General features: G+C 39.4%; 2 protein-coding genes across 3 annotated transcripts in view; one reads left to right on the top strand and one right to left on the bottom strand.

Moving 5' to 3' along the window:
• The window catches only part of DNAL1 (dynein axonemal light chain 1), a 22,710-nt gene extending 4,514 nt beyond the window's left edge, over positions 1–18,196 (top strand). Inside the window, exons 2-8 of one of the 2 annotated variants that reach the window (XM_006097628.3) lie at positions 2,303–2,341; positions 4,123–4,232; positions 5,473–5,528; positions 9,221–9,276; positions 13,357–13,483; positions 15,598–15,738; positions 18,040–18,196. In XM_006097628.3, coding sequence (XP_006097690.1) covers positions 2,303–2,341; positions 4,123–4,232; positions 5,473–5,528; positions 9,221–9,276; positions 13,357–13,483; positions 15,598–15,738; positions 18,040–18,080 — 570 coding nt within the window. In that variant the 3' untranslated portion in view covers positions 18,081–18,196. Of the gene's footprint in view, positions 1–2,302; positions 2,342–4,122; positions 4,233–5,472; positions 5,529–9,220; positions 9,277–13,356; positions 13,484–15,578; positions 15,739–18,039 lie in introns of both variants that reach the window. The other variant, XM_023761378.1, reaches the window with a different exon arrangement.
• A 7,636-nt stretch (positions 18,197–25,832) lies between these two features.
• PNMA1 (PNMA family member 1) lies at positions 25,833–27,494 on the bottom strand. The gene has a single exon (XM_006097629.3). The coding sequence runs from the start codon at positions 27,206–27,208 to the stop codon at positions 26,147–26,149; it is 1,062 nt and encodes a 353-aa protein (XP_006097691.1). The 5' UTR covers positions 27,209–27,494; the 3' UTR covers positions 25,833–26,146.
• Between the last annotated feature and the right edge of the window lie 157 nt (positions 27,495–27,651).

Genomic DNA, 27,651 nt, shown 5'->3' on the forward strand with positions numbered 1-27,651 from the left:
GAACTCATTTGTAAAATTAGCCTTGCGAGCTTTAGGGGAGGGAGGATGAGGGTAAATCTTTTCCATTTTCATTTTAATGATTCAAATAGTTATTGGTCTGATTCTTCTTGTGACAGTTCTGGCACTTTTCTGTTTTTTGTTTGTTTTTAGAAATGTATACTTGGCCTAGCTTTTCAAACTTATTACCATGTATTTGCTTATCATATTTTATTTTAAAATCCCTGTGGTATCTGTATTATTTCCCCTTATTTAGTTTATATTTTTAACTTGTCTCTCTCTCTCTCTTTCTTTTAAATCCTCACTCAAGGATATTTTTACCATTGATTTTTTAGAGAGAGTGGAAGGGAGAGGGAAAGACAAAGAGAAACACTGATGTGAGAGAGACTCATCAATTGGTTGCCTCCCACATGCCCCCAACCAGGGCCGGGAGCCTGCAACCGAGGTAGGTGCCCTTGAATGGAATTGAACCCAGGACCCTTCAGTCCAAAGACTGATGCTCTATCCATTGAGCCAAACTGGCTAGGGCTATCTCTCGTTTTTGATCAATCAGGCTTGCCAGAGATTTAAGAACTAACTTTTAGTTTTATTAATCTTTTCCCCGCTGCTCTGTTTCTCATTGACTTCTTCCTTTGTATTTCCTATGCCTTTTTTGGGTTTATAATGATGTACTTTTTCAAATATCTTGAATGCTTAGCTTATTTGTTTTCTATCTTTTGTTCTCTCTTCTTTTAGAATAAATGTATTTGAGGCTGTAAGTTTCCTTTTACGTGTTATATGTATTTCTCATATTTTTACTTTCTTGTCTTTTATTTTATTATTTTACTTTAATTTATAATTTTTTAACCCAAGAGTGATTTATTAGTATGCCCTTATTTTCTAGACATAATGCTATATACTTTTAAAACTTTCCCTTTGTTTTTGTTTAAGATTCTCTCTCTCTTTCTCTCTCTCTCTCTCTCTCTCTCTCTCTCTCTCTCACAGTGGTCCTCAACCTTCCTAATGCCTCGACCCTTTAATACAGTTCCTCATGTTGTGGTGACCCCCAACCATAAAATTATTTTCGTTGCTACTTCATAACTGTAATTTTGCTACTGTTATGAATCATAATGTAAATATCTGATATGCTATATGTGTTTTCCGATGGTCGCGACCCACAGGTTGAGAACCGCCGCTTTAATATGTTTTTATTAATTTCAGAGAGGGAGGGAGAAGGTGAGGATCACTGATTGGCTGCCTCCTGCCTGCCCCACCCTGGGGATTGAGCCTACAACCTGGGCATGTGCCCTGACCGGGAATCGAACCATGACCTCCCGGTTCATGGGTCAACACTCAGCCACTGAGCCGCGCTGGCAGGGCTCTCTTTCTTTTTTTTTAAAGGAACTCTAGCAGTAATTCCATGGATGTCTTCCTTTCTCATCTTTAAAGTTTTAAATATCATAATAAATGGAATCTAAGGTATTATTGATTATTAAGTGCGACATTATTTTATGTTCTAAGAAAGAAAAATAAATTGGAATTGAACTATAACAATTTCTTATCACTTAGAATTTTTATTTTGTACTTATTGGCAGAGTTCTTTTAAATGTATTTGGGCATATAGACTTTTATTATATGTCATCCTTTGCAAGCATAAAAAGGAATCTATGTATATGAGATGAAATGGTTCTTGTTTTTCTAAAACTTCACCACCGCCACCTGGCCACGACAATTGTAAATTGTTCCTGGTTAGAAGATGCGTCCAAATTTCAAAGATGTTAACATGTGAAAGAAGATGTAGATCTTAGAATCAATGAAATGACATATTTTAATATCAAGCTTTGAAAGCTATATATTTTTTGAAAACCAAGTGGGAGTTATGTAAATGGACATTATATCATGATTCCCTTAATTTCTCGGAGAGGTATTTAAATAAATCTTTCTGATTTGAGAAAATTAAAAAAAACTTTGCATATAAAGTCTCAAAGAAACAAGTTAATTTTTTAAATGGTAGCTACAAAGACTAGTAATTATTGCATGAAAAATTAACAGATTAGCCCCAGCCAGTTTGGCTCAGTGGATAGAGCGTTGCCCTGCGGACTGAAGGTCCCAGGTTCGATTCCGGTCAGGGGCATGTACCTGGGTTGCGGGTACATCCACAGTGGGAGGTGTGTGGGAGGCGGCTGATCAATGTTTCTCTCTATCGATGTTTCTAACTCTCTATCCCTCTCCCTTCCTCTCTGTAAAAACTCAATAAAATATATTTTTAAAAAAATTAACAGATTACACCAATAAAGACAGCCTTGTTTTTCCTTCTCTTTTTAAGGCAAAAGCAACAACAATCAAAGAAGCCCTAGCCAGATGGGTGAGTATATGAGTTTTTAACTTCTTTTAGAAACCATGCAAGGAGAATTTTTAGATCGTTATTTAAATCTGACCATTCAGTAAAAGGGACCTTTGTGGTATTGGAACTACTTAGTTATGTTGACTGTGGTGGTGGATACATGAACCCACATAGGTGATTACAATGTGTAGAACTTAATACACCCATACAAACACAGTCACACCATATATATAAATGAGTACATGTAAAATTGGGAAAATCTGATTTAAATCAGTGGATTGTATCAATATAAATATTCTGGTTGTGATATACTTAGAAAATATTATTAGGCAGCATATATTGGTAATTAAATTTTAATTTTGTATACTTAGTACCAAAATTAAACTCTAAGGTATAACTTAGTAGTAAATTACTGCAGAGTAAATAGTTGTGACCTCAGCTGTGCTGTAAAGAGAATATCTTCCAAAATTCTTGATATTTTGGGGTTCTAGTTCAGACTGAATTATGCATAAAAACAGAAAGATGAAATGACAAAGAAAACAGTTGATCTTATATAGGTCTGAACCTGATATTTAAGGAAACGTTATTTAGAGACAATGAATTCTTCCCAGGAAGATGTTTTGTTATTGTGTTTGCTTTTATTAATTGATAGGCTCTTAAAGGATCTATAATAATCAAAGCATAATATGCTAATTAGACTGGATAGCCAAACGACCCTCCCGACGTCCTTCTGGACGTCCTTCCAGACAACCTTCTGGACGAAGCCAGGGCTTCGAGGGCCAAGCCTCTTGCACGAATTTCATGCATCGGGCCTCTAGTTTTAAATATTACAGAAATTAGTTATTTTCTTTCCTCTTTTTTCCCCTTTGGTTCAGATCTAACAATGAATTACTTTAGTTTTCCATGTAGAACCTTGATTATCAGAGTCAACAGTAAAGGTCAATAAGTGAACTATAAAGAATGCACAGAATTGCCCTGGCTGGTTTGGCGCTGTATAGGCAGCGGTTCTCAACCTGTGGGTCGCGACCTCTTTGGGGGTCGAACGACCCTTTCACAGGGGTTGCCTAAGACCATCCTGCATATCAGATATTTGCATTACGATTCATAACAGTAGCAAAATTACAGTTATGAAGTAGCAATGAAAATAATTTTATGGTTGGGTCACAACATGAGGAACTGTATTTAAAGGGCCAGAAGGTTGAGAACCACTGGTATAGAGTGTTGGCCCATGACTGAAGGGTCCCAGGTTTGATTCCAGTCAAGGGCATGTACTTACCTCGGTTGTAGGGTTGGCCCTGGTCGGCCCTTGAGGGAGGCAACCAGTCTATGTGTTTCTCTCACATTGATGTTTCTCTCTCTCTGTCTCTCCCTCTACTCTCTCTAAAAATCAATGGAAAAAATATCCTCAAATGAGAATTAACAACAACAAAAAATTAAGAATGCACAGAATTGCCCTGGTCAGTTTGGCTCAGTGAATAGAGCATCGGCCTGTGGATTGAAGGGACCTGGGTTAGAGTCAGGTCAGGGGCACATGCCCGGGTTGTGGGCTCGATCTCCAGTGGGATGTGTGTGGGAGGCGGCCAATCAATGATTCTCTCTCATCATTGATGTTTCTGTCTCACTCTTCTTCTCTCCTCCTCTCTGAATTCAATAAAAATATAGTTAGAAAAAAAATGCACAGAACTACTAATTTCTAATAATTGTTTTGAAATAAAGATAGAAAAGCCTTGGGAAATTCTAGCCTCCTTTAACTCCACATTACAATCAGGGATCATTTTTTTCCAAATTAATTTTTATCACAGGAAGAGAAAACCAGTCAGAAGCCATCTGAGGCCAAAGAGGTAAAGCTTTATGCCCAGATCCCTCCTATAGAGAAGATGGATGCGTCCTTGTCCATGCTTGCTAATTGCGAGTAAGTTCTCGTCTTTATTCATCCTTCTGGTTGTCTGGACAATTAAAGAATTATTCCCCCACCATATTCCCAGGTTTAAGGAACTCAGTTTTTCATTAGTAGTTCTCGGGAGAGGGGGATGACTAGAAAATATGCAGATTTGATCAGTAATTTACACTGTACAGTAATTGACTTTACTGTATCAAGTAAAAAAATGAATAATTCCTCTTCAAGTCAAATCAGAAAGGATATGATCACATGTTCTAGAGTCAAACTTTTTGGGTTTTAAATTTGGCTGTGCCACTTTCTGGCTATGGAATATTAGGCAAATTGTCTCATATCTTTGTACCTCAGTTTCTCAAAATATGGATACTATATTTCACAAGATTGTTGTAATGGTTAAAATAGTTAATGCATGTAAAATACTTAGAAGAATAGCAGGCATGCATTAAATATTCAATAAAATTAGTTTTTATTATATTTTTGCATGAAATTTACTAAGATATTAAAAACATTTTGTCAATAAAGGAAGACTAAGAATTGTATATATTCTCCCTTTAAAAATTTGTCTTTATATAATTAAAGTATGTATAGAAAAAATCTAAATAAATATATATGAACTATTAAAAATTCCTTGAACTAAGTGATCAGGGGGAAAGTGTGGGGTGGTTAGGATTACATATGACTTCTTACAATATACATTTCTGAAAGATTTAACACATGAGAAAATAAAATGTATTGTTCTGTTAGATGGTTTTAAAACTTAGCTACATATCATGGACATCTCAAGTTGGTGTCAATAGCCCAGTGTCATTTGTTTTCATGACAGTATTAGTAATCCTCAGTTGATGGATGTTTATAGACTTCCCCCCATTTTTTTGCTATCATAATATAATCAATAACCTAATTCATATAACTTTTGGTATTTGCATTAGTATTTCAATGCGATGTATTCCTAGAAATGAATTACTGTGTCAAAGAATACATGCATTAAAATATTTAATAGATAACACCAAATTGCACTCAAAGAGTTTTTTTTAAATTTCCTGCAATGAGTCTATGTTAACTTTTGTAATCAGAAAAAACTATGAAGATTTTAAAATGAAGGAATATATGTCATTTCTGAAGGGGATAAAAGAATTCACTGACAAAAGGAAGTATGACTTAAATATCATCTTTTATGGGCACTAGAGAAATAATCTCTGATATACTATTTACAATTTTTTCATATTAATTCAAGTTTTCCTTTGTTCTTTTTAAGGAAGCTTTCACTGTCGACAAACTGCATTGAAAAAATTGCCAACCTGAACGGCTTAAGTAAGTGATCCACAATAGCAGATGGTTCTTGGATTTTCTAGTTATTGGAATAAACATTCCAGAGACACTATGTAATCCCAGAAGCTGGCACCTGTTTTAACCACAGTAATTGTCAGATGACAGAGAGAATATATAAATCATTTGTCTTAAGTTTGATTATCCAAAGAAAATTACAGATATATGAGACCTGAACATTTTAAATATATTTTAAAGCTAAGGGTTTGAATTGAGATATCTTAAATTTAAAAATCAGATTTTTTGTTATATTTTTGTGTTCAGATTTGTCTTGTGTTTCATCCTGGTTATATTTAACTTTTAATTTCTCATCATCCCTGTTTTTCCTGTGCTTCTTAAATTTGTTAATGACATTATCACCTACCAAGTTGCCAAGGCCTCTGACTCTTGTGCTAGTTTCCCATGGCTGCTGAAACTTGATGGCTTAAAATAACAGACATTTATCCCCTCCCAGTTCTGGAAGCCAGAGTCTGAAACCAGTTTCACTGGCCAAAGTCAAGGTTTTGTCAGCCCCACTCCCTACGAAGGCTTCAGCGGAGAATCTGTTCCTTGCCTCTGCTAGATTCTGATGGCTGCCACATTCCTTGAACTACATCACTCCAGTCTCTGCCTCAGTGGTCATATTGCATTCTCTCTTTTTTTGTCTGTGTCCAGTTTTTCTCTTTTGAGTTTACTTGTGATTGCTTTTAGGGAACACCTGGATAATTAAGGATACTTACCTTATCTTAAGATTCCTAGCTTATTCACAAGTGAAGAAACAAACATTAAAACAAGCTATTAATATTTTGCTTATCAAGTTGGCAATGACTTGTTTATTTATTTATTTTAATATATATATTTTTTATTGATTTCAGAGAGGAAGGGAGAGGGAGAGAGAGATAGAAACATCAATGATGAGAGGGAATCATTGATTGGCTGCCTCCTGCACACCTCCTACTGAGGATCAAGCCCACAACCCAGGCATGTGCCCTTGACTGGAATCGAACCCGGGACCTTCAGTCTGCAGGCCGACAATCTATCCACTGAGCCAAACCGGCTAAGGTGTCAATGACTCTTAAAAAGTATAATACTTACCCGGCCAGCAGGGTTCAGTAGTTGAGCATGGTCGACCTATGAACCAGGTCATGGTTTGATTCCCAGTCAGGGCACATGCCTGGGTTGCAGGCTTGATCCCCAGTGTAGGGTGTGCAGGAGGCAGCCAATCAATGATTCTCTCTCATCATTGATGTTTCTATCTCTCCCTCTCCCTACCTCTCTGAAATCAGTAAAAAAATATTTTTAAAAATGATTAATAAAATGTGATTCTTGCCCCCAAGGAGTTCATTATCTAAAGAGACAGAACATATTCCTCACTATGAAAATGACTAATATTTCTTGAGCATTTATATGTACCAGGCACTATTCTAAGTCCTTTATATACACTAACTCATTTTATTATTCACAATAGTGCCCTTGCTGGTTTGGCTCAGTGGATAGAGCATTGGCCTGAGGACTAAAGGGTCCCAGGTTCAATTCTGGTCAAGGGCATGTACCTTGGTTGCAGGCTCTTCCCCAGCTCGGGCCCTGGTTGGAGCTCATGCAGGAGGCAACCAATTAATGTGTTTCTCTCACATCGATGTTTCTCTCTGTCTTTCCTTCTCTTCCACTCTCTCTGAAAATCAATGGAAAAATATCCTCTGGTGAGGATTAATACAATAGTTATGAAGTAGGTAATTATTATTATAATCCAAGATCGTCTTTTATAAATGTTTACAAAGAAAGAGTAATTAAATTAATTAAAACCAAAGTTTATATAACATATATGCCTGATATACACACAGACACAAACACACCATTTATTGTGTACTTACCATGGATTAGGCATTAGGCTGAATGTTTTATTTTATATATATATAACTGATTTCAGAGAGGAAGGAAGAGGGAGAGAGAGATAGAAACATCATTGATGACAGAAAATCATTGATTAGCTGTCTCCTGCACGCCCCACACTGGGATCCAGCCCACAACTCGGGTATGTGCCCTGACTGAGATTCAAACCCTGACCTCCTGGTTCATAGGTTGATGCTCAACCACTCAGCCACACTGGTCGGGCTAGGCTGAATGTTTTAGACAATTATCTCAGTTCTTTTTTAAAAAAAATAATTTTTTTTTTATTGATTTCACAGAGGAAGGGAGAGGGAGAGAGAGACAGAAACATCAATGATGAGAGCGAATCACTGATCGGCTGCCTCCTGTATGCCCCCCACTAGGGATCTAGCCCGCAACCTGGGCACGTGCCCTTGACCGGAATTGAACCTGGGACCCTTCAGTCCACAGGCCAATGCTCTATCCACTGAACAAAACCAGCTAGGGCTATCTCAGTTCTTATATGCTTATAAAATAGATACTGTATTTCTTTATTTTACATGATAAAACTGAGATTCAAAGAGGTTTGGTTGCTTCCCTAGAAAGTTGGGATTTGAACTCAGTTTATTGGTTTTGTTTTCTTAACTATCAATTTATGGATGTTATAGAACAGTGCCATCCAATAGAACTGTCTGCACATTCCCAAAACAGTTGCCACTACCCTTACACAGCTGGTGTGACTGAGAAACTGAATTTTAATTCTATTTATTTTTAATTAAGTTAAATAGCCATGTGACTAGTAGTTATCATGTTGGACAGTGTAGTTATTGAAGTTTAAGTTGTGAAAACTAAATGTATAATTTATGCATAAGTAATCAAGTAGTTTTTTTAGAACAAATGAGATTTCCTGTGTTTTACTAGAAATCTTTTTTTAATTTTGAAAATAATACATGTACATGGTTTTATGTAAATAGTTCAAAAGAAGTCTTCTGACCATACACTCTCAGTTTCTCCCCCACAGCAACCAGTTTCTTCTTCCTTTTTTCTATTCCACAAATAATCCACAGATACACAGATAGAAACATCCTTATAAAAAATACAAATAGGCATCTTTTAAACCAAATCACAATCTAATTATTTAAAAGACTGAAAGTAAAAGATTTAAAAAATACTAATTAATTTGATTTCTAATCCTTTGTGGAGTGAGGTGTACTATTCTTAAATATGTTTTCTATTATGAGTCCTCATACCATAAAAGATTTGAAGTATATACATGCTCTCAAATCTAAAGTTCAAATCTTCTTTGCTCTTATTTTATCCCTCTAATATTTTTATTAGCCATCAATTTAAGATCATGCATTCTAAATAGCTAACAATTAAAAAAAATTAATACTGGCATGATGTGAAATCTCAGTTGTAGTGTTTACCTTATTTTCTTTTAAATATATTTTTATTGATTTCAGAGAGGAAGGGAGAGGGAGAGATAGAAACATCAGTGATGAGAAAGAATCATTGATTGGCCGCCTCCTGCAGCCACCTCCTGCACACCCCCAACTGGGAATCGAGCCCTAAACCCAGGCATGTGGCTTGACCGGAATCGAACCTGGGACCCTTCAGCCCACAGGCCAATGCTCTATCAACTGAGCCGAACCGGCTAGGGCATGTTTACCTTATTTCTACTTGATTACCACTTTTAATTAATACAGCCTTTCTTACTCTTATACAAATATATTTATTATATAAAATTTATTAAAGCTATAGTATACTAGATTTACAATTGTGTAATATGATTTTCATAAACGAAAAATTGCTTTTTTTCCCCCCCGCTACAGAAAACTTGAGGATATTGTCTTTAGGAAGAAACAACATAAAGAACTTAAATGGACTGGTAGGTTGCTATTTATTGCTTTACAAAAGCATATACTTCTTTCTTAGTATGAAAATAATACTTGTCCATTGCAGAAATTTTATAAAGTAGAAAAGTAACTTTAAAAAGTCCCAAAGCCCTGGCCAGTTTGGCTCAGTGGATAGAGTATCAGCCCTCGTACTGAAAGGTCACGGGTTCAATTCCCTGTCAAGGGCACATACCTCATGTGGGAGGCAACCAATTGATGTATCTCGCTCACATCGATCTTTCTCTTTCTCTGTCTCTCCCCCTCCCTTCCACTCTCTCTAAAAAGTCAATGGAGCCCAGCTAGTGTGGCTCAGTGGTTGAGCATTGACCTATGAACCGGGAGGTCAGGGTTCGATTCCCAATTAGTGCACACGACCACTCTAATCTGTAAAACATGGAATGTTAAATTGAATGAAGGGGTCTATTGAAAACTACTGGTTGCATAACCCATGGACACAGACAATAGGGTGGTAAAGACCTGGGGGCGGGGGGGGGGGTGGGCAAGGAGGGCTGGAAGGGGTAAATGGGGAGAAAAGAGGACATATGTAATACTTTGAAAAATAAAGATTTCAAATTTTAAAAAAAGATTAAAAAAATAAACCTGGAAAACTGACTATTAAGGTACATTATAAGCCCATTTGTATATATGCTCTGGCCTCTGCCTTCCTTTCGGATCTCATTTCATATTACTCTTCTTTCTAGCTGTAATCTCCAGCTACTGGCCTTCTTTCTCTTCCTGGAATATACCAAGTCCATTCCCACCTGAATTTTGTACTTGCTGTTCCCTCTGCCTAAAAAACTCTTAGTTCCTATAGATTTCCACATTACCTGCTCCTTCTTAACTTTCACACTTCAGCTCAGATGTCACCTCCTCAAAAGTGACCCAGCTACCCTATATCTAATGTGGCAATAACTCTTGATACACACACACACACACACACACACACACACACACACACACACATATATATAAATTACAGTCTGGAAAAATTTTTAAATTGATTTCAGAGAAGAAGGGAGAGGGGGAAAGAGATAGAAACATCAATGATAAGAGAGAATCATTGATCGGCTGCCTCCTGCACGTCCCCCACTGGGGATGGAGCCCACAACCTGGGCATGCCCTTGACCAGAATCAAACCCGGAACCCTTCAGTCCGCAGGCTGACGCTCTATCCACTGAGCAAAACCAGCTCTGGCTACTGTCTGAAATTTTTATTGGTTTGTTCTTCTCCATCTTGTTCATCCCTCCCCCACCCCCAACCCCGCCCTCTCTTTCTGTCGCTTGCACAAATCCTAATGAGCACGTCAGTTTTGTTCATTAGTATCTACCTTAGTGCTTAATACATGTAGTAGGCATTCTATAAGTATTTAATGAGTGACTCAATATGTTTTATTACTAATTATAAAATCTATTAGGTTAAATTTTTAATTCTAAAAGTAATATATGTTCATTGTAAAAAACAAATCAAGCAATTTATAAGTATATGAAATACACTATGAAAATCTTTTTTCTCCATACCTACTTCCCCAATTCCATGAGGTAACAAATAATATTGTTTTGTATACTTTAATATTTTTTCTGTGCAAATACAAATGGATATCTGTGTAAATGTGTATGCCTGTGTGTTATATATTTTGTACTATTGATATACAGGGTTAATATACTTTTTTTCTGCTTTCTCAATAGAGGGGTGGGCAAAAGTAGGTTATAATAATAAATAATACAATAATTAGTAATAATACACAAATAAACTCTGTTTTGTGTACTCACAACTGTAAATCTACTTTTATATTAGTAATATATTTCCATGTCAAAAGGTGACTATTGTAAATAAAGCTGCTATTAACATGAGTATTTAAATATCTTTTTGAAACCCTTTTTTAAATTCTTTTTTTAAAAATATATTTTATTGATTTTTCACAGAGAGGAAGGGAAAAGGATAGAGAGTTAGAAACATCGATGAGAGAGAAACATCGATCAGCTGCCTCCTGCGCATCCCCTATTGGGGATGTGCCTGCAACCAGGTACATGCCCTCAACCGGAATCGAACCCGGGACCCTTCAGTCCGCAGGCTGACGCTCTATCCACTGAGCCAAACCGGTTAGGGCCCTTTTTAAAATTCTTTAGGGTAAATGCCCACAAGAATTGCTGGATCATATATTTTTAATTTTTGGAGGACCTGCCAAACTGGTCCATAGCACCTGCAGCATTTCACATGCCCACCAACAGTGTGCAAGGATTCCAATTTCTCCATATCCTTGCCAACATTTCTTACTTTCTGTTTGTTTGATAGTAGCCATCCTAATGAGTGTGAGGTGGTCTTTCATGGTGCCAACCTCCTCATTTTACAGAGCAAGTCACTAAGAAATTATTTGTTTACTGGCAGAAGTGAACCAATTTGCTGAATGCTTGTTCACTCAATGCCCAGTTCTCCAAAGGGCCAGTTTATTGAATGACAGTTTTTACTGAATTGGTTCACACAAATTTAGCCAGGTTTCACTGATTATATTCACCAGATTGCTTCACCAAAATCTCATCTTTATTACGTACTTTTAATATATATATAGAAAATTGTGTTTCTTGGAATGGTTTCATACCTTTTGAAATTTTCTTTAAGGTTTTATTTAATGCTGCTAATGTTATTGCAGCTGTTTCATCCAGTTTTTGGATTTGTCAATCCATCTTTGTAGAATGTCAGTTTCACATTTTAGGCACTGATCACTTCTCAAGTTATCAAAATAGTAATCTAATTGAGCTGGCTAGCAAGTACTTATATTTAGGGAAATACAAAAGACAGTAGAATAGATTGAAGATGTACTGAAAGACAGAACCACATCCTGGGCATTCAACATCTGTACAATATTTGTAAGTCAATATGCCTTAAGAAATTCTCGTTCTACAAAGTACTATTCCCAAGTAAAGTCCCAAAATGTACTGAAATTTGGTAATGGCAAAAGAGCTGCATCCAAATGGCTGAAAACTAAGTAGAAGCTAAATTAGTACTTGGAGAATTGAACAAATTGGCTATATTAAAATTGACCAAAAGTCCTCATCTGCACATATAAAAACAACACTAAATAAGTGGCAGAACCCAGAACTGAGCCTAAATCTTCTAGTCAGCATTTAATCAGTATTTTTTCTGCTATCTCACACTTTTTAAGTTGGAGACATGAAATGGATGCAGATGCACTGCAATGAAAATGCAAGCAATAAAGTTTAAATTATATGAAAATGGATTTCCCCTTCTGACAGACATATATGATATACTAACTAGATCACTTTGGTGGGGAAGGTATCAGAATACTAGCTGAGGGGTTTGGTTAAGTCACAAAGTTCTGATTTAAGAGCGCCAGGACGGAAAGAACCACTACAGTCTGTCTTATGTCTGAAAGAGGGCCGTTTGTGCCACCACTGACTGTATCTATCATTTAAGAGTCAGTATGGTCTAATTTTCTTACTATAATGGAAACTGAATTTTATACATGCAAAAAAGTGAATTAATGGAATGATAGTTGTATGAAAGATGGACAGATATTTGATAGGTAAAGGATAGTAAAATATTAATGGTAGAATTTGGGGTCTACTGTAAAATTCTTTTGACTTTTGTTATGTTTGAAAGTTTCCATAATAAATATTGGGAGGGGGGGGTGGGAATCCTGAAATTTAGACCCAGCTCTACTACTTAATAACATTGTGGTCTTAGAAAAAGCCCTTAAACTCTGTATAATAGAAATAAATAACCTGCTTTTCTATCTTAAATGTTACAAGGATAAAATAATAAAATATATAGGCAAGTAATTTGAAAGCTATACTAGTCAATAAAAGTGATCAAATAGTGCTGTTATTTTCCCTGTTGGTGGTTTCAGTACCTTTTCTTAGTTCAGATCAGTTTGAAGAGAGGAAGAGAATGTTCTGCCTGGCTTTTTTAATGCCAAAAACTCCCACACAGTCTTCGGCTCTCCTGCCAGGGGACAGGTGGGTCTCGGTTCTCTCTGAAGACCATTGTCTTTATGTTTATAAGGAAGGAAAAAAGCTTAAAAATAAGCATATATATAAAATTGCTTTCTTTTTCAGGAAGCCGTAGGGGACACATTAGAAGAACTATGGATATCCTACAATTTTATTGAGAAGTTGAAAGGAATCCATGTAATGAAGAAATTGAAGATTCTCTACATGTCTAATAACCAGGTGAAAGACTGGGGTAAGCTGAGGCTGGCTCTTTGCTAACTTCTACCTCCTATTTATAGAAAATAGCCCAATAGGGAACAAGGAACAAAAGGAGGACATTTTTTAAAAAATGTATTTTATTGATTTTTTACAGAGAGGAAGGGAGAGGGATAGAGAGTTAGAAACATCGATGAGAGAGAAGAGAGAGAAGCATCGATCAGCTGCCTCCTGCACACCCCCCACCGGGGATGTGCCCGCAACCAAGGTACATGACCGGAATCGAACCTGGGACTCTTTAGACTCTTTAGTCCCCCGGCCGACCCAGTGAGCCAAACCGGCCAGGGCAGGAGGACATTTATTTCTAACCACTGAGGGAAATAGCTAAATGCTTAAAATTTACATCTAAATATTTACTTAGAATGATTTTAATTGAATAGGTTCTGGTCCTATTAATCTTTAAAAAATTAAATTAGCGGAAACCGGTTTGGCTCAGTGGATAGAGCGTTGGCCTGCAGACTGAAAGGTCCCAGGTTCGATTCCGGTCAAGGGCATGTGCCTTGGTTGCGGGCACATCCCCAGTAGGGAGTGTGCAGGAGGCAGCTGATTGATGTTTCTCTCTCATCGATGTTTCTGGCTCTCTATCTCTCTCCCTTCCTCTCTGTAAAAAATCAATAAAATATATTTTTTAAAAAATTGAATTAATTGTCCAAAGACTGGAAGAAATCAGTTTAAACTTAATAATTCTTGTGTGGAAGGCTTATCTGACATCTATATTACTTTGCTTTTGTTTTTTTAATATATTTTGATTTCAAAGAGGAAGAGAGAGGAAGAGAGAGATAAAACATCAATGATGAGGGAGAATAATTGATTAGCTGCCTCCTGTATACCCCACATTGAGGATCGAGCCCGTAACTTAGGTATGTGCTCTGTCCAGGAATTGAACCATGACCTCCTAGTTCATAGGTCGCTGCTCAACCACTGAGCCGGGCTGGCTGGGAGCGTTGCTTTTACATTATACATTATTTATTCAGTATTTACTAAAGCCCTATTATGTGCATGAACTATAGGCCAGACTCTTGAGATACATAGTTGAATAGGACACGATCTCTGCCTTCAAGGAGTTCACAGGTTAGTGGAAAGGTTAGTTTATCTATACTAATAAAAGGGTAATATGCTAATTAGACCGGACATCTTCCGTATGTCCTTCTGGACAAAGCCACAGTGGCAGGGGCCAAGGCAGAGTGGTTAGGGGCAATCAGGAAGGCAGGGGAGAGCAGTTAGGGGCAATCAGGAACGCAGGGGAAAGCAGTTAAGGGGCAATCAGGCCGACAGGCAGAGGTGGTTAGGGGCAATCAGGCAGGCAGGCAGGTGAGCGGTTAAAAGCCAACGATCCTGGATTGCAAGAGGGTGCAGGCCAGGCTGAGGGACACCAGCCCCCCTTCCTCCTCTGCACAAATTTCATGCACTGGGCCTCTAATTAGAGGCTCCAATGAGTTGCTTTAAGAATTCAAAGATGAGAGAGGGAATAAGTACAGACAGTTTAGCTTAGCCCATACTGATACAATACAACATAGAGAAGACCTATCACTGGTGAATGATTTGTTGGTTTTGTGTGTGTGTGTGTGTGTGTGTGTGTGTGTGTGTTTGTAATTCTCACCCAGGATATTCCTCCATTGACTTTTTTTAGGGAGAGTGGAAGAGAGAAACATCGATGTGAGAGAAACACATCAATTGGTTGCCTCCTGTATGAGCCCCAACCAGGGCCCGGGGTTGGGGCGGAGCCTGCAACCAAGGTACATGCTCTTGACCAGAATTAAACCTGGAACCCTTTAGTTCACAGGCCGATGCTCTATCCTCTGAGCCAAACCTGCTAGAGCTATTGTTCCTTTTTATTGTAAATTCCATTTCTTCTTCTTATCCTAGCCTTAGGCTAGCATAAAGGTAGAAGAGGTATGTCTTCTTTTTCCCTCCCTTTCTGTAATGTTTTCAGAGAATCAGTCCACATGGTCTAACTACCCTTACTTCCTTCAAAATCTTAAACGACAAATTATCTTGAATAGTCACCATGAGTGATATTGGAATTCAACCCGGAAAGCATAGCAGTAAAACCTGCCATTTTAATGTGGAAGGTATTCTTTGTACCTGTAGCTGAATTTGTGAAGCTGGCAGAACTGCCCTGCCTGGAAGACCTGGTGTTCGTAGGCAATCCCTTGGAAGAGAAACATTCATCTGAGGGGAACTGGATTGAAGAGGCAACCAAGAGAGTGCCCAGACTGAAAAAGCTTGATGGTGAGTGTCTCTGAGCCAGCTTAGGAGCATTTCATAGGTATAAGAGTTGAATTTATGACATGGAATCATGAAAAGGAGCAAAACTGAAGGAAATGATAGGTTGGCTCTATTCCAAGGCCATTTTTGTCCACAGGAAATTTTATGGTCCAGGTTTGAGCCAGGGTGAAATGAAAAACTTTTAGGAAATTTAGACTGGTATAAGATCATCTCTAGATCAAAAGCTTATAAAAAAAGTTGGGCTTATTCTCAAATCACAGGCACTATTTTGCAGAATAATTAGACATAAATGGTAAGTAACTACTTTTTCACAATTGGGTAAAATTGTAGTGTTCTCTTACCCTCTCCCCCACAAACACACACACAGGATCTAAGATAGGTGTCTCTGTCAGTGGATATCCTTAACTGACTGGGTTCTAATCCCAGTTCTACCACTTAATATCTTTTTTGTCATTGTGGGAGTTACTTAATTTCACCAAACGGTTTTTGTTTTTGAATCTAAAAACTGGAAATGATAATTGTCACAGACCCCTTGGGGTCTTACCTATTCCCAGTGGTGCTACCAGGAACCCAGGTCAGGATTCCAACTGTTCCAGACCCCAAAACTTCCTTTTTCTCTGCCAGCCAGGGAAATATCTTTCTAGGAAAACCTATATCTATTTGGAGGAAAACCACTATCCCTTCCTTTTCCACATCATTCTGCATCTCCACACAAACTCTTATCTTCTCAGTAATCTTCTTAGGCTTTTCAAAGACAAAAGCCAGTAAGTCTGACAGTCTTTCTGCTTTCCACACTGCCCCTGAAGCAATGATGCACAGAGCCCATAGCCTACCTATTATCTTTATCACCATATTCATACCGATATTCACAGTCCAAAACCAAAGGGCCTAGTTGTCTATGGTTGAGGTTTCCTTGTTCCTCAACCCTTCAGTCCCCTCTTCATCACCCCTGTTACTCTGCCATTCTGTCCTTCCTATTCTGGGCCTCTTTATCTCTCCCTCACCACTTCTATCTAAAGGTCAGTACTCAACCCTTTTATCCACCTCAGCTTACTATGGTGGTGGTCCCCCCCCCCCCACCCCCAATATTTTTTTATTGATTTCAGAGAATAAGGGGGAGGGAGAGAGAGAAAGAAACATCATGATGCAAGAGAATTATCGATCGGCTGCCTTCTGCATGCCCACATTGGGGATCGAGCCCTGACCAGGGTCAAACTGGGACCTCCTGGTTCATAGGTCGATGCTCAACCACTGAGCCACACCAGCTGGGCTGGAATTAGTTCTTAATTAAGGATAAGGTTTAGATGGAAGGATAGTTGGGGAGGGCATTTCAAAATGGAAGAACTTTGTTAACCAGGAGTCCTGGGGTAAGAGTGTGCAAGATGAGTTTGGGAGACAGTGAGTTTATTAGTTTAGCTGGATTGGAAGGTGACTGGCTAAAGAATTACGATTAAATAGTTGACTAGGTAAGATTGTGGGCAGGTTTCAAATGCTGGAGCTCAGAAATTCCTTGGTCCAGCCAGTGAGAGCTTGCAGATGTGCTTTGTTTTCTGTACTTTGGTTCTCCCCACCCCCCAATTTATTACCGATGTTTAATATTTGGGGGAATAACATAAAAAATCAGATATACTGGATTGCATATTTTATTGTGAAAAATGAAGAATATTTCTTTGTATTTAACTACAAAGTTTCCGTATATATAGGGCTTTATTTATTTATTTATTATTATATTTTTTATTTGGGGTACCCACTCTTAGCCAATCATGCTGGCTATGATTGGAAACTGAGATTCAGATAGGAGGAGTCTCTTGCCAAGACCCACCATGTAGTTCAGTGCTGAAGCTAGTGGTGAGCTTTAGGCCCCTTGCACAGGCTCTCAAGGGCAGTGAGTGTGTATCTCTTCTCAACTCCACGTTGGGTGATGTCATGTTAGTAGCTTGGAATGGCCATGGTGGGAGTATTTACACCACAGGAAGTGGCAGCTGCTACAAATCACAGCTGGTTATTAAACATTTATCAGTACGTAGTGCTTTATTTTTTATGCCTGGCATCTGTAGGCATTTTTATTTGCAACTCTGCATTTAGAGAGCCATATATTCCTAAGTACTTATATTAATCCCTTTGAGAATTCTCCTGAGAGGCTTTTTGGATCATTTGAAATTAAAGAGATTATTTTATGAAATTACTTTATTATGGCATACTTCACAGCATTTCAGAGCTTCTGAGGTTAACGGGAAAATATTTTCGTTACAATTTTAACAGTCTATTGAGAGTGACCAGAAATAATTTTCTTTTTCATTTTAGGTACCCCAGTAATTAAACAGGATGAGGAAGAAGAAAACTAACACCATGTTTTCCACTTCGTGTTAACTTATTTAAATGTCATAAGAACAATAGATAAGTTTTGTATAATTGTCTGTTTTAAAGATTCTGTGTGGAGCGAAAGGTTCTTAAGATAAAACAAATCTATGATGTCTTTTTCTTTTTCTTAACCTATTCGGTGCCCCCCGCCCCCCGCAGATGGTAACACCAACTTTATATGTTGTAGTCCTCTTTTTAGAAACTACAAATTTTCAGTTTTTTGTCTTCATTCTCCATCTACTGAAACCTTTATAGACTGAACAATCATTTTTAACAAAAGAATAAATGTGGTTATTCATTCAATTTTTTTTTAGGTCAGGCAGTTAAATATATATGCTTAACTTTTGAATCTGTAGACCATCTTTCCTAAAGATCCATCCCCTTACGACTCAGAAGCACAAATGTGTCATGCCTTTGGTTCCAAAGGCAGCACGGTGGCAGCAGCCGTAGAAGCAAAACTCCAAAGTCATAGTGAAAAAGCTGTGGTGAAAAAAATGAAAAATTAGTATCTTGGAGGCCTTAGCGCCCATGTTATGTTTACTTACTTGGTTTTCAAAAAATATGTACATTGTCAACTGGAATTTAGGTTGTGTGTACATGTGTGGCCACTCAAGTCACTGTGCATAGTCAGTCAGTCATTCCGTGATCCAGGTCAGTGGGTAAAGTGACTGTCATGATTATTCCTTTGACTAGCGCTGTGGCCATGTTACCCATGTGGACCTGATCTTAGGCACACTTTTGGGTAAATAGTTCTCTGTATGTTATATAAGGAAATATATATATAAGTGGGAGTTATATTTGGATGCCTAGTCTAAATCTTGGCCATTCATATATATTAAAATTTGCCCTAATAACTTTGATCTGTTGACCACCATGTTGGTAGAAATGATTGTTCTAAGGGTATAGAACTTAAAGACTAGATCTGGTACCTTTCAATAAATTAAATTTAGTATTTCAAAATATATTTTTAGAAAAGTTCTAAGTTAAACAGCTCTTAAAATGAATTATGTAAGTGGTATTGGAGGGAAAAGAGCTGTTTCATTATGGGATCCCAGGCAAATGGCAATATTTTTGAGGATTGCTTCCTCTGTAAAGCATTGTAGGTGATTTAACCTCAAAATTACAGAGCAATAGTTGGATGCAGAGTTTAGAATTTATCACATAAGAAAAAAATTCTTTTTTGAGAATGCAAGATATGGTAGTCAGTAACCAGATGAAGTCCATAGTAAGCCACAACCAAATCAGTGATAGATTGCAGTAAGGAAGTCAGAGGCCCTCTGCCAAATTGTGCCTGAAGTCCCTCAACCAGAGACTATTGATTTTCATTTCCCCATTTACTTGTGTAAAAATGAGTCAAAAACTGATTACATAAGTAGTACTGGGTTTCAGAAATTTTCAGTTATCATTTAAATAGGAATTACATGATTTCTCAGTCATGCTGATCAAAAGGGACCACTGCTTCGACAATCAATCCTAAAAAGGAAAAATTAGCCCAACATTGTTTTTTAGCTTCCTTTTAGCTCTTCCTCACAATCTGATAGGAAGAAATCTTAACTCTGACTTACACTTTCAAAGCCTTTGGGTCTTAGCTTCTGGGACTCAAAGTTTTCTTGTAGTATGAACTTCATCTAGTAGGCAGACTTGAAGCCATATTGCTATGTATGGGTGTATTTTCTAAAAGTTATTCTGGAAGTGACTATAATAGGGAATGGATGACTTCATATTTAATTTTTTTAATGGCTTACAGTCTTATTTTTGCTTATTTTTAGTTCTGCAATAGAGAAACTAATTTTCTCTCTTTCACCTTGTTCTCTCTCTCTCTCTCTCTCTCTCTCTCTCTCTCTCTCTCTCTCTTTTAGAGAGGAGGGGAGAGGGAGAGATAGAAACATCAATGATGAGAATTATTGATCGGCTGCCTCTTGCATGCCCCCTACTGAGGACAGAGCCTGCAGCCTGGGCATGTGCCCTGACCAGGATTTGAACCGTGACCTTCTGGTTCATAAGTCCACCCTCAACCACTGAGCCATACCAGCTGGGCCCCTTTGTTCTAAATGTCTTTTAATCACCGTAGTTCCCAGAGAAATGTAAGATGCTTTTCTGTGTCCATTTCACAAAATATCCATAGTCAGTTCCACTCAACAAATATTTGAATGACTTCTTTGTATTCTTTGCGTGGAATGAAACTAAGAATCCACTAGGAAACAGAAGATAGAAAATAGAAGATAGAGTGTATTAAGAAGTTCAGAATATTCTCTCAATTCATTCCTTAACTCATCCTTTACTGCTGCAAATTTAGCTGATATTAAATGCCTTTAGTTTGTGCTTTTTGGATTCGATCTTTAACCTACTGGTAATGGATTCTCTCTGTGCTCCTGGTTCGAAGCATTATGCCATTTTAGTGGGTCATTTAAATTTCTTCTATTCTTGCAATGATGGTAGAGCTCTGGCATCAGTTCAGTATTTTAATATTTCCACAGGAAATTTTAGTCTACCAAGTAATTAACCTTTTCTGTGTTCCCTAACTGTATTACCTAGTCAGGCCTTGAACGTTTTTGTGTTCTCTGTTAGTAGGAGTTTGTTCCTTTAAATCAGAGTCAACCTTGGCACTATCAACATTTGGGCTTGATAATGTTGGAGGGCTGTCCTGTGTGTACAGGATGTTTAGCAGCATGTCTGGCTTCTACTGACTAGAAGAACCCTCTTCTCAGTTGTGATAACCAGAAATGTCTTCATGCGTTGCCATTTGTCCCCTGGGCTAGATGGGCTGGAATAAATCCACCCATAGTTAAGAACCAGTGCTTTACTCCAACATTCCTTTTGTCCAGTGCCCATTTATTCTCACTCTGTAGCCATATGGCACCTGAGTTATTACAGGAGAGAAGGTGGTGTGTTTAGTAATCATGGGGGAAGGAAATGTTCATTGGTGTTTCCCTTCTTTGTAATGCTCACTTTAACAATTCTCACAACACATTAGAAACTCAGGACTGGAGAGTTCGACTTATTTTTCCCCCCAGCAGGACCTCAACTTTTATGTCTTATCTTATTAGCATTTTGCTTGTCTTAGGATAGTGATTATTAACCTACCTCTCTCTTACTATCAACAGAATCCAAGTTTATGGTAGATTTTGCTTTGTCTCTAAAATTTAACATTTTAAGTATACTTTAGAAAATGCATGTCATTTTTTAAGTGTTCATTCATTGTCGAGTCATGCACAGGATTTTAAAGACTAGCAGTCATTAAATACAGAAAAATATTGTATAAAATTTGGTAATCATATATGAAAGTTAGCTGGTGTAGACGCCAGTTTTGGATGTGATCAGAAGAAGCATGTCTGGTTACTGGATCCATTCCACAAATAGGGGTGGTGTAAGCACTTAAATGTGGTTCCTGTTTGGAAAGAGAAATTTTGACTTGAACAGAAGCTTCTTCTGATACTTTCACCCGTGGGCTGAAGTAGACTGAGGAGGAATAAGAAATGAATCTTAATTGTTGACTTATTGTCAGAATTGGTGATATGTAAGTAGAGTTGAAGGTAGTTATCTGTGACCCAGAATCTTTTGCCTGGGCTTTTCTTGGGACTAAATGGGGAAAGTGTAGAGCTAGAAAGGTTGGATTTAATCATTAACTTTAAAGATTGGGGGAAATGTCAAGCATCGATCACAAGTTGCGTCTAACTGCAGTCTGACTGTTAGTCACAGACTTTACATTGTAAGTGGTGGTAAAGGGAGAAAGCTAACAGCTAACCTGGGCTGCTTACTGTGTCTGTAAATAGTCAAGTATAAAGCAAGCTGTAGTGTAGCAGAGTTGGTGTTTCTGACACAGCTAACTTGACCATATTCCTTTATCTTCACTCTAGCTTGAGTTGTTTTTTGTAAAACCATAAAATAGGTGCAATGAAAAGATTTAAGGGTATTTTTTTTTAAATCACTGAACTTTAGAAATTTCACATCTATATCTCTATTCCTGCCTTTTTATAAACCAGTGACTGCAAAGGAAGAAAACTGAAAGGAAAAACTAAACTGAGTCTTACCTTTTCTGACTTAAGATAAATTTTCACTTGACTCGTGGAAAAGTCATAACTGGATTCTAGTTAATTTCCCATATTGGGCAGGTCAGAGAGGAACCAGCCAACCAAATTATGATCTGCAAATTGAACAAGGGGATGGGGAGAGTACACTATTTTTCAGTAGATTTGCACTTTAAGATTATGAAATGGATGTTGGTTGAAAATACTCCCAAAGGGCACATAGGTTAATACCTTGCCTGCATGTGGATATTACAGTCAAACCCATTCTTGCTCGCATTAGGCCCACCTCTGCAGTAGTTGTCTGTTGACATAATCAGAGCTGGGATTCCCCTATTCCCCTAGTTGGTGTCGCCTTCCATGTCTACTGCATTGGCAGTCAGCCTCGCGGGGACATGTCAAGTACAGTTCTCCTGCTCAAACTTTATGAGTTATCTTTCCTACGTCTAGATTTAAAAAATTTAGATGTTGGCTAAATTAAGTTGTGGCTAATGTTAGGGAGGGTAGGAAATTATTTGCTTCTTTGATCAGCAGGATCCCTGCCTCTGAGGTGCGATTGCCTGGAGGGATCAATCCCATCAACAGACTGGGGGGTTGGTAGCTGTAAGGAATATACATTTGCCAGCTACTTCTCCCAGCGTGGCAGTCATGATCACGAGCATCATTCCAGAATCTTTGGCTTCTAGAACCAACTCCATTCTGAAGAACATTTTAACATCCATTAACATCTATTAATACTTTGGTAATTATCTTTTATATGCAGGAATTTTGTAGCATGAACTTTATGACTAAAGTTATTGTGTTAAATTATTTAGAAATGTTGAGTTTCTGAACGTTATTTTGTGAGACTTGTTTTAAAATAGTAATAAATTGTGTTATTTTATAAAAACTAATTTGTATCTTTTTTTGTTACATAACCATTAGTTTTAGCTAATAAAGAGCACTATCTGAACTTTGAATATTCAATTCCAAAATAATCGTCTTTGGATAACATATTCCACAGCTTCGTGTGTGTGTGTGTGTGTGTGAGTGTGTGTGTGTGTGTACATGTGTGAGTGAGTGACTCATTTCTTTATCCCGCTCCCCTCTCCCCCCTCCCCCTCCCCCCAGTAGCTCATTTCCAATGATAATTTTCTCTCTGGGTCTTTAAGTCTTCTTCAGTTCTCTGGGCACCATTTCAAAATGATTAGGATCCTAGAAAGAGTGCTACAGGTACAGCAAGTTACTGCTGCACTTCACCACTCCTAGTCCTTTCCTTAGTTCCGGAAGTGTATAGGGTTAAGGTAGGCTGATGAGCCCTTGATTTGTGGTCTGGAATAACCTCAGACAAGAAACAGGAAGAACTGAGCACTAGCAGTAACATTACACATTTTCCCAGCACATACTCTGCGCTGTCAGCCAAATGTTATTTTGGTCACAGAATAGGACCTACAGTGCAGTTTCTACTTTATTTTTAAAAATTTATTGTTTAAGGTATTACAAATAGTAGTACATGTATCTCCTTTTTTCCCCCCCATTGACCTCCCCCCCCCCCCGCCTCCCCTACCCCGGGGTACTTGCCCTCCCCCCAACCCCCCAATGTCTTGTGTCTATTGGTTGTGCTTATATGCGTGCATACAAGTTATTTGGTTGATCTCTTACCCCCAACCCTCCCCTATCTTCCCCCTGTAGTTTGACAGTCTACTTCTTTAATCCGTAGTTCTTTGGTTATAAGGATATATTTCTTGCTACTGTCCTCCTTTGAAAAGCAGATTGTAATGAAACCATAGAGAAAACCTTAATTTGAATCATAAATAGTTCATTATTTTTAGTTCATTGTTTTCTAGAACAAAGGATGGACATCTAAAATCCTGATATTGTTTTATACCATATACGTGTGTTAAGTATTTGTGGGTGTACACATATATACAATTGTTATAATAATACAAGAATCCTAGGTGATGACCCTCCCTCCTAAAATGCAATCAACTCTGCACCTATAAAAAGAACATATATCCATTCCTATGTGCAGATATAGGATGCCCATAACATATTGGGTTAAAAAATGAACCCATTATTTGTTTTTATGAGTGTATGTATAGAGTAGGAGTGTGAACATGTATGTGGAGAAATGGAAATGTATGACAGGGGTGGGAGACTGGTATAGAGGGGGAAGCATGTTTATGATGGAGTGTTCTGGGGAAGGTGGGAGTGAATGTATGAAATAGGATTGTGAGAGGTGAGGGGAGTGTATGTGTATCCAGCACATTGTGTGTGTGTGTGGTGGGGGGGGGGGGGCGGGGGCGGGAGATGGACAGGGAAGCTATGTGAGATGTGAATGGGGGAGAGGGGGAATGAGGACATGTCTGTGGGGAGTGAAGATTTGCCTTTCTGTTGTGGGAGTCAAATATATGGAGATGTGTAGAGAGAGTGAAGGAAGTGAGATGAGTGTATAGAGACATCTGTTAGAACATATACAAATATTAGCCTTTATGAATAATTTTTACCTTAGGATTGTTTTAACAGGTTGGCTATCATTTTATTTATTTGGTTGGTTGGCTTTAATTTTCAAGCCTTGTTACTGGGGGAAAATCTCCACTGAACATTATGTTTATGTAACCGCTTCTGGATTGATTAGGACCTGGGTCTCAAAAGATGGACATCTTGCCGAAACTGGTTTTGCTCAGTGGATAGAGCATCGGCCTGCGGACTCAAGGGTCCCAGGTTCGATTCCGGTCAAGGGCATGTACCTGGGTTGCAGGCACATCCCCAGTAGGAGATGTGCAGGAGGCAGCTGATCGATGTTTCTAACTCTCTCTCTCTCCCTTCCTCTCTGTAAAGAAAAATCAATAAAATATATTTAAAAAAAAAAAAGATGGACATCTTCAGTCACTGAATCTCTGTAGCCAAATAAACATGTTTTAAGCCATATTTCCCTTTTTATATCCTCTTGATATAAAATGGCTGTTGTAAAACTGAAACATTCATTTTACACAGGTATGAGTTATCCCTGCAGCAAAACAAACACTTTTAGCTGAAAGGAACTTAAAAGGGGAGGGAAAAATGCTGGATGACCTCCTAAACCCCATTTCTGGATTTCCTAACATTTTATAGTGAGTTCATATTTACCTGAGGTTTGATTTTCCTTAGTGACTTGAAGTCTAAGAAAAGATACAGATTTTAATTACACTGAAAATTTTTTATATGTCAGAAAATGAGAAGACCTGAATTTTTAAATATATTTTTATTTGTGTACATGTATTTAATAACTTCAAACTTAGAACACTTAGAACCGGCACAAAGAGAAATACAAATCAACAAGGATTTGAAATGGGGGAATGGATACTGTAACTGGTTCATATTAACCTTCCATGCGATTTATATCTTGTACAGTGAAAATTTTAGTTTACACAGCTCTATAATTGTACTTTTCTAATACCCTATTTTGTAGTCTCAGGCTACTTTCCAATTAAACTGATCCTGATGTTTACAGATGAAAAATAAGAAACAGCACTGTAAAGTTGAACCACTAAGAATATCTAGTTCACATTTCTTATCAATATAAATCAGGAACAATTAGAAACAGCACTATAAAGTTGAACCACTAAGAATATCTAGTACACATTTCTTATCAATATAAATCAGGAACAAGGCTCTGAACTAAACATCTGAACATGCAATTTCACATTTAAATATCTCGATGAGAAGTCTCACAAGTTTCACATTTTTTCACTAAACATCTGAACATGCAATTTCACATTTAAATATCTCGATGAGAAGTCTCACAAGTTTCACATTTTTTCACAACTGATGTCAAGATGACAGCTTGCACTGAGCACCTGTGTCCGTGCCTTTACCTGGCATCTTAGCATGCTAGCATGACACTTACAGCAGCTCAGGGTGCTCCCTTGCACAACTTTACTAATGTTACATGAATATGCAGGCCTGGACTTCCCCCCAGAAACAGGACTTGACTAAGACACACCTATAAGACAGCACAAAGCAGCTGTTACCTAGGTCTGCACTCAAACGCCACTTCCCTCGTCTCAGAAGTGCCCCTCCAGGCCTAACTGCAGGAGGGCAGCCTCAGCCTCCTCCTCCTCCTCCTTGGCCTCCTCCTCGCGGATCTGCACCAGCAACTGGAAGAGGTTAGGCGCCGGCCCCTCCGCAGCCCCGGTCAGCCACAGCTGCCTTCGAATGGCCCCGCTGTGGTTGGCTCCGGCAATGACCTGCTCCAGGCGCGCCTGGTTCACGTTATCTTTATCTATGGCCCCCTTCTCCACCACCTTCTGCAGCAGAGGCTCCAGACGAATGACATAAGCCGATAACTTCTCCCCTGGGTTCTGGTAGGTGTTCAGAAACCTGACCTGCGCATCCCTAGAACTCTCCACGCTCCCGAACACCTGCTCCAGCGCCTTCAGGCATTCGGCGGTGGTGATGGCAGGGTTGTTGGTTTTGAGGATGCGGATGACATCCGCGGCCGGGCCTCTGAGGCTCTCCATCAGCCGCCGCCTCTTTTCTACATCGGACACCTGCCACTCCCCTATGACCTCATTCGTGTGCTCCAGCCAGGAATCGAAGGTCTCCTCCCCGGGCCCCGGGATGTCCCTCCCCGAGAACACCGTCAGCTTCTTGTACCAAATGGACTCCACAAGGGGCTGGATCACGTTATCCAAGATATAGTTGAGCATCTCTGCTGGCATGTCGGGGCCCGGGGCCGGGGCGGGGGCCTGAAACCCCAGGACACGGGCAACGTCTTGCACGGTCCACCCCTCCCTCGCCAGGAAGAGGTGCAGCCTCTCTAAGAACTCCGCGTCGGAAGTCGGGGGCTTGAAGACCACCTTCCAGACCCCGCCTTTCCCCGGCATCTCCCGGGGGATGGCCGCGTAGTCCACGGCGCCCGTGAGCTCCAGCAAGGCCGCCTTCGCGTTCTCTTCCCGCCAGAACATCCTCCCCAGCACGCGGTAGGGCACCTGGGGCATCGCCGCCTGCAGGGTCTCTTCGATCTCGGCCTCGTCGCAGTTCACCGGGATCCCCCAGACCAGCAGGGCCCTCTGCGAGTTCACGTCCATCCCCCGGCACCAGTCTTCCAACAGCGTCATCGCCATCTTCCCACTCTCTGGGGCCCCACTCCACAGACACGGGTCAGACCGGCTCCCCGCGCCCCCGGGCCGAGGACCACGGCAGACACTCCCCCCCAAGACGCCAGAGGAAGGCGAGCTTGACGCCACCGCCGTTCGCCACCGGCGCTAGTCCCGGAGTCGAACCTGCGCTGCCGGCGCGTCCTCGGAGCGCAGCGCCGGAAAGGCTCGGTCCGCAGTCACGCGGCCCGCCGCCATCTTGCGCCCCCTCGGGTCCGCGGCCGGGGTCCTCCACCTGCAGGCGCGTGCGGCCTCGTGGCGGTAAGCTCGGAGCGAGGGCGGTTGGCGAAGGTCAAGTAGCCGCCGGGCTGGAGAGGCCGCCGGGCCACGAGGGTGGGGCGTTGTCCGACCTCCTTCTCGCCGCCGGGCGGCGGGGCAGTCTCGCTGCTTCCCGGAATCGATCCGGGGTT

The sequence above is a fragment of the Myotis lucifugus genome, unplaced genomic scaffold, assembly GCF_000147115.1.
Source record: "Myotis lucifugus unplaced genomic scaffold, Myoluc2.0 scaffold_207, whole genome shotgun sequence".
NCBI lineage: Eukaryota > Metazoa > Chordata > Mammalia > Chiroptera > Vespertilionidae > Myotis > Myotis lucifugus.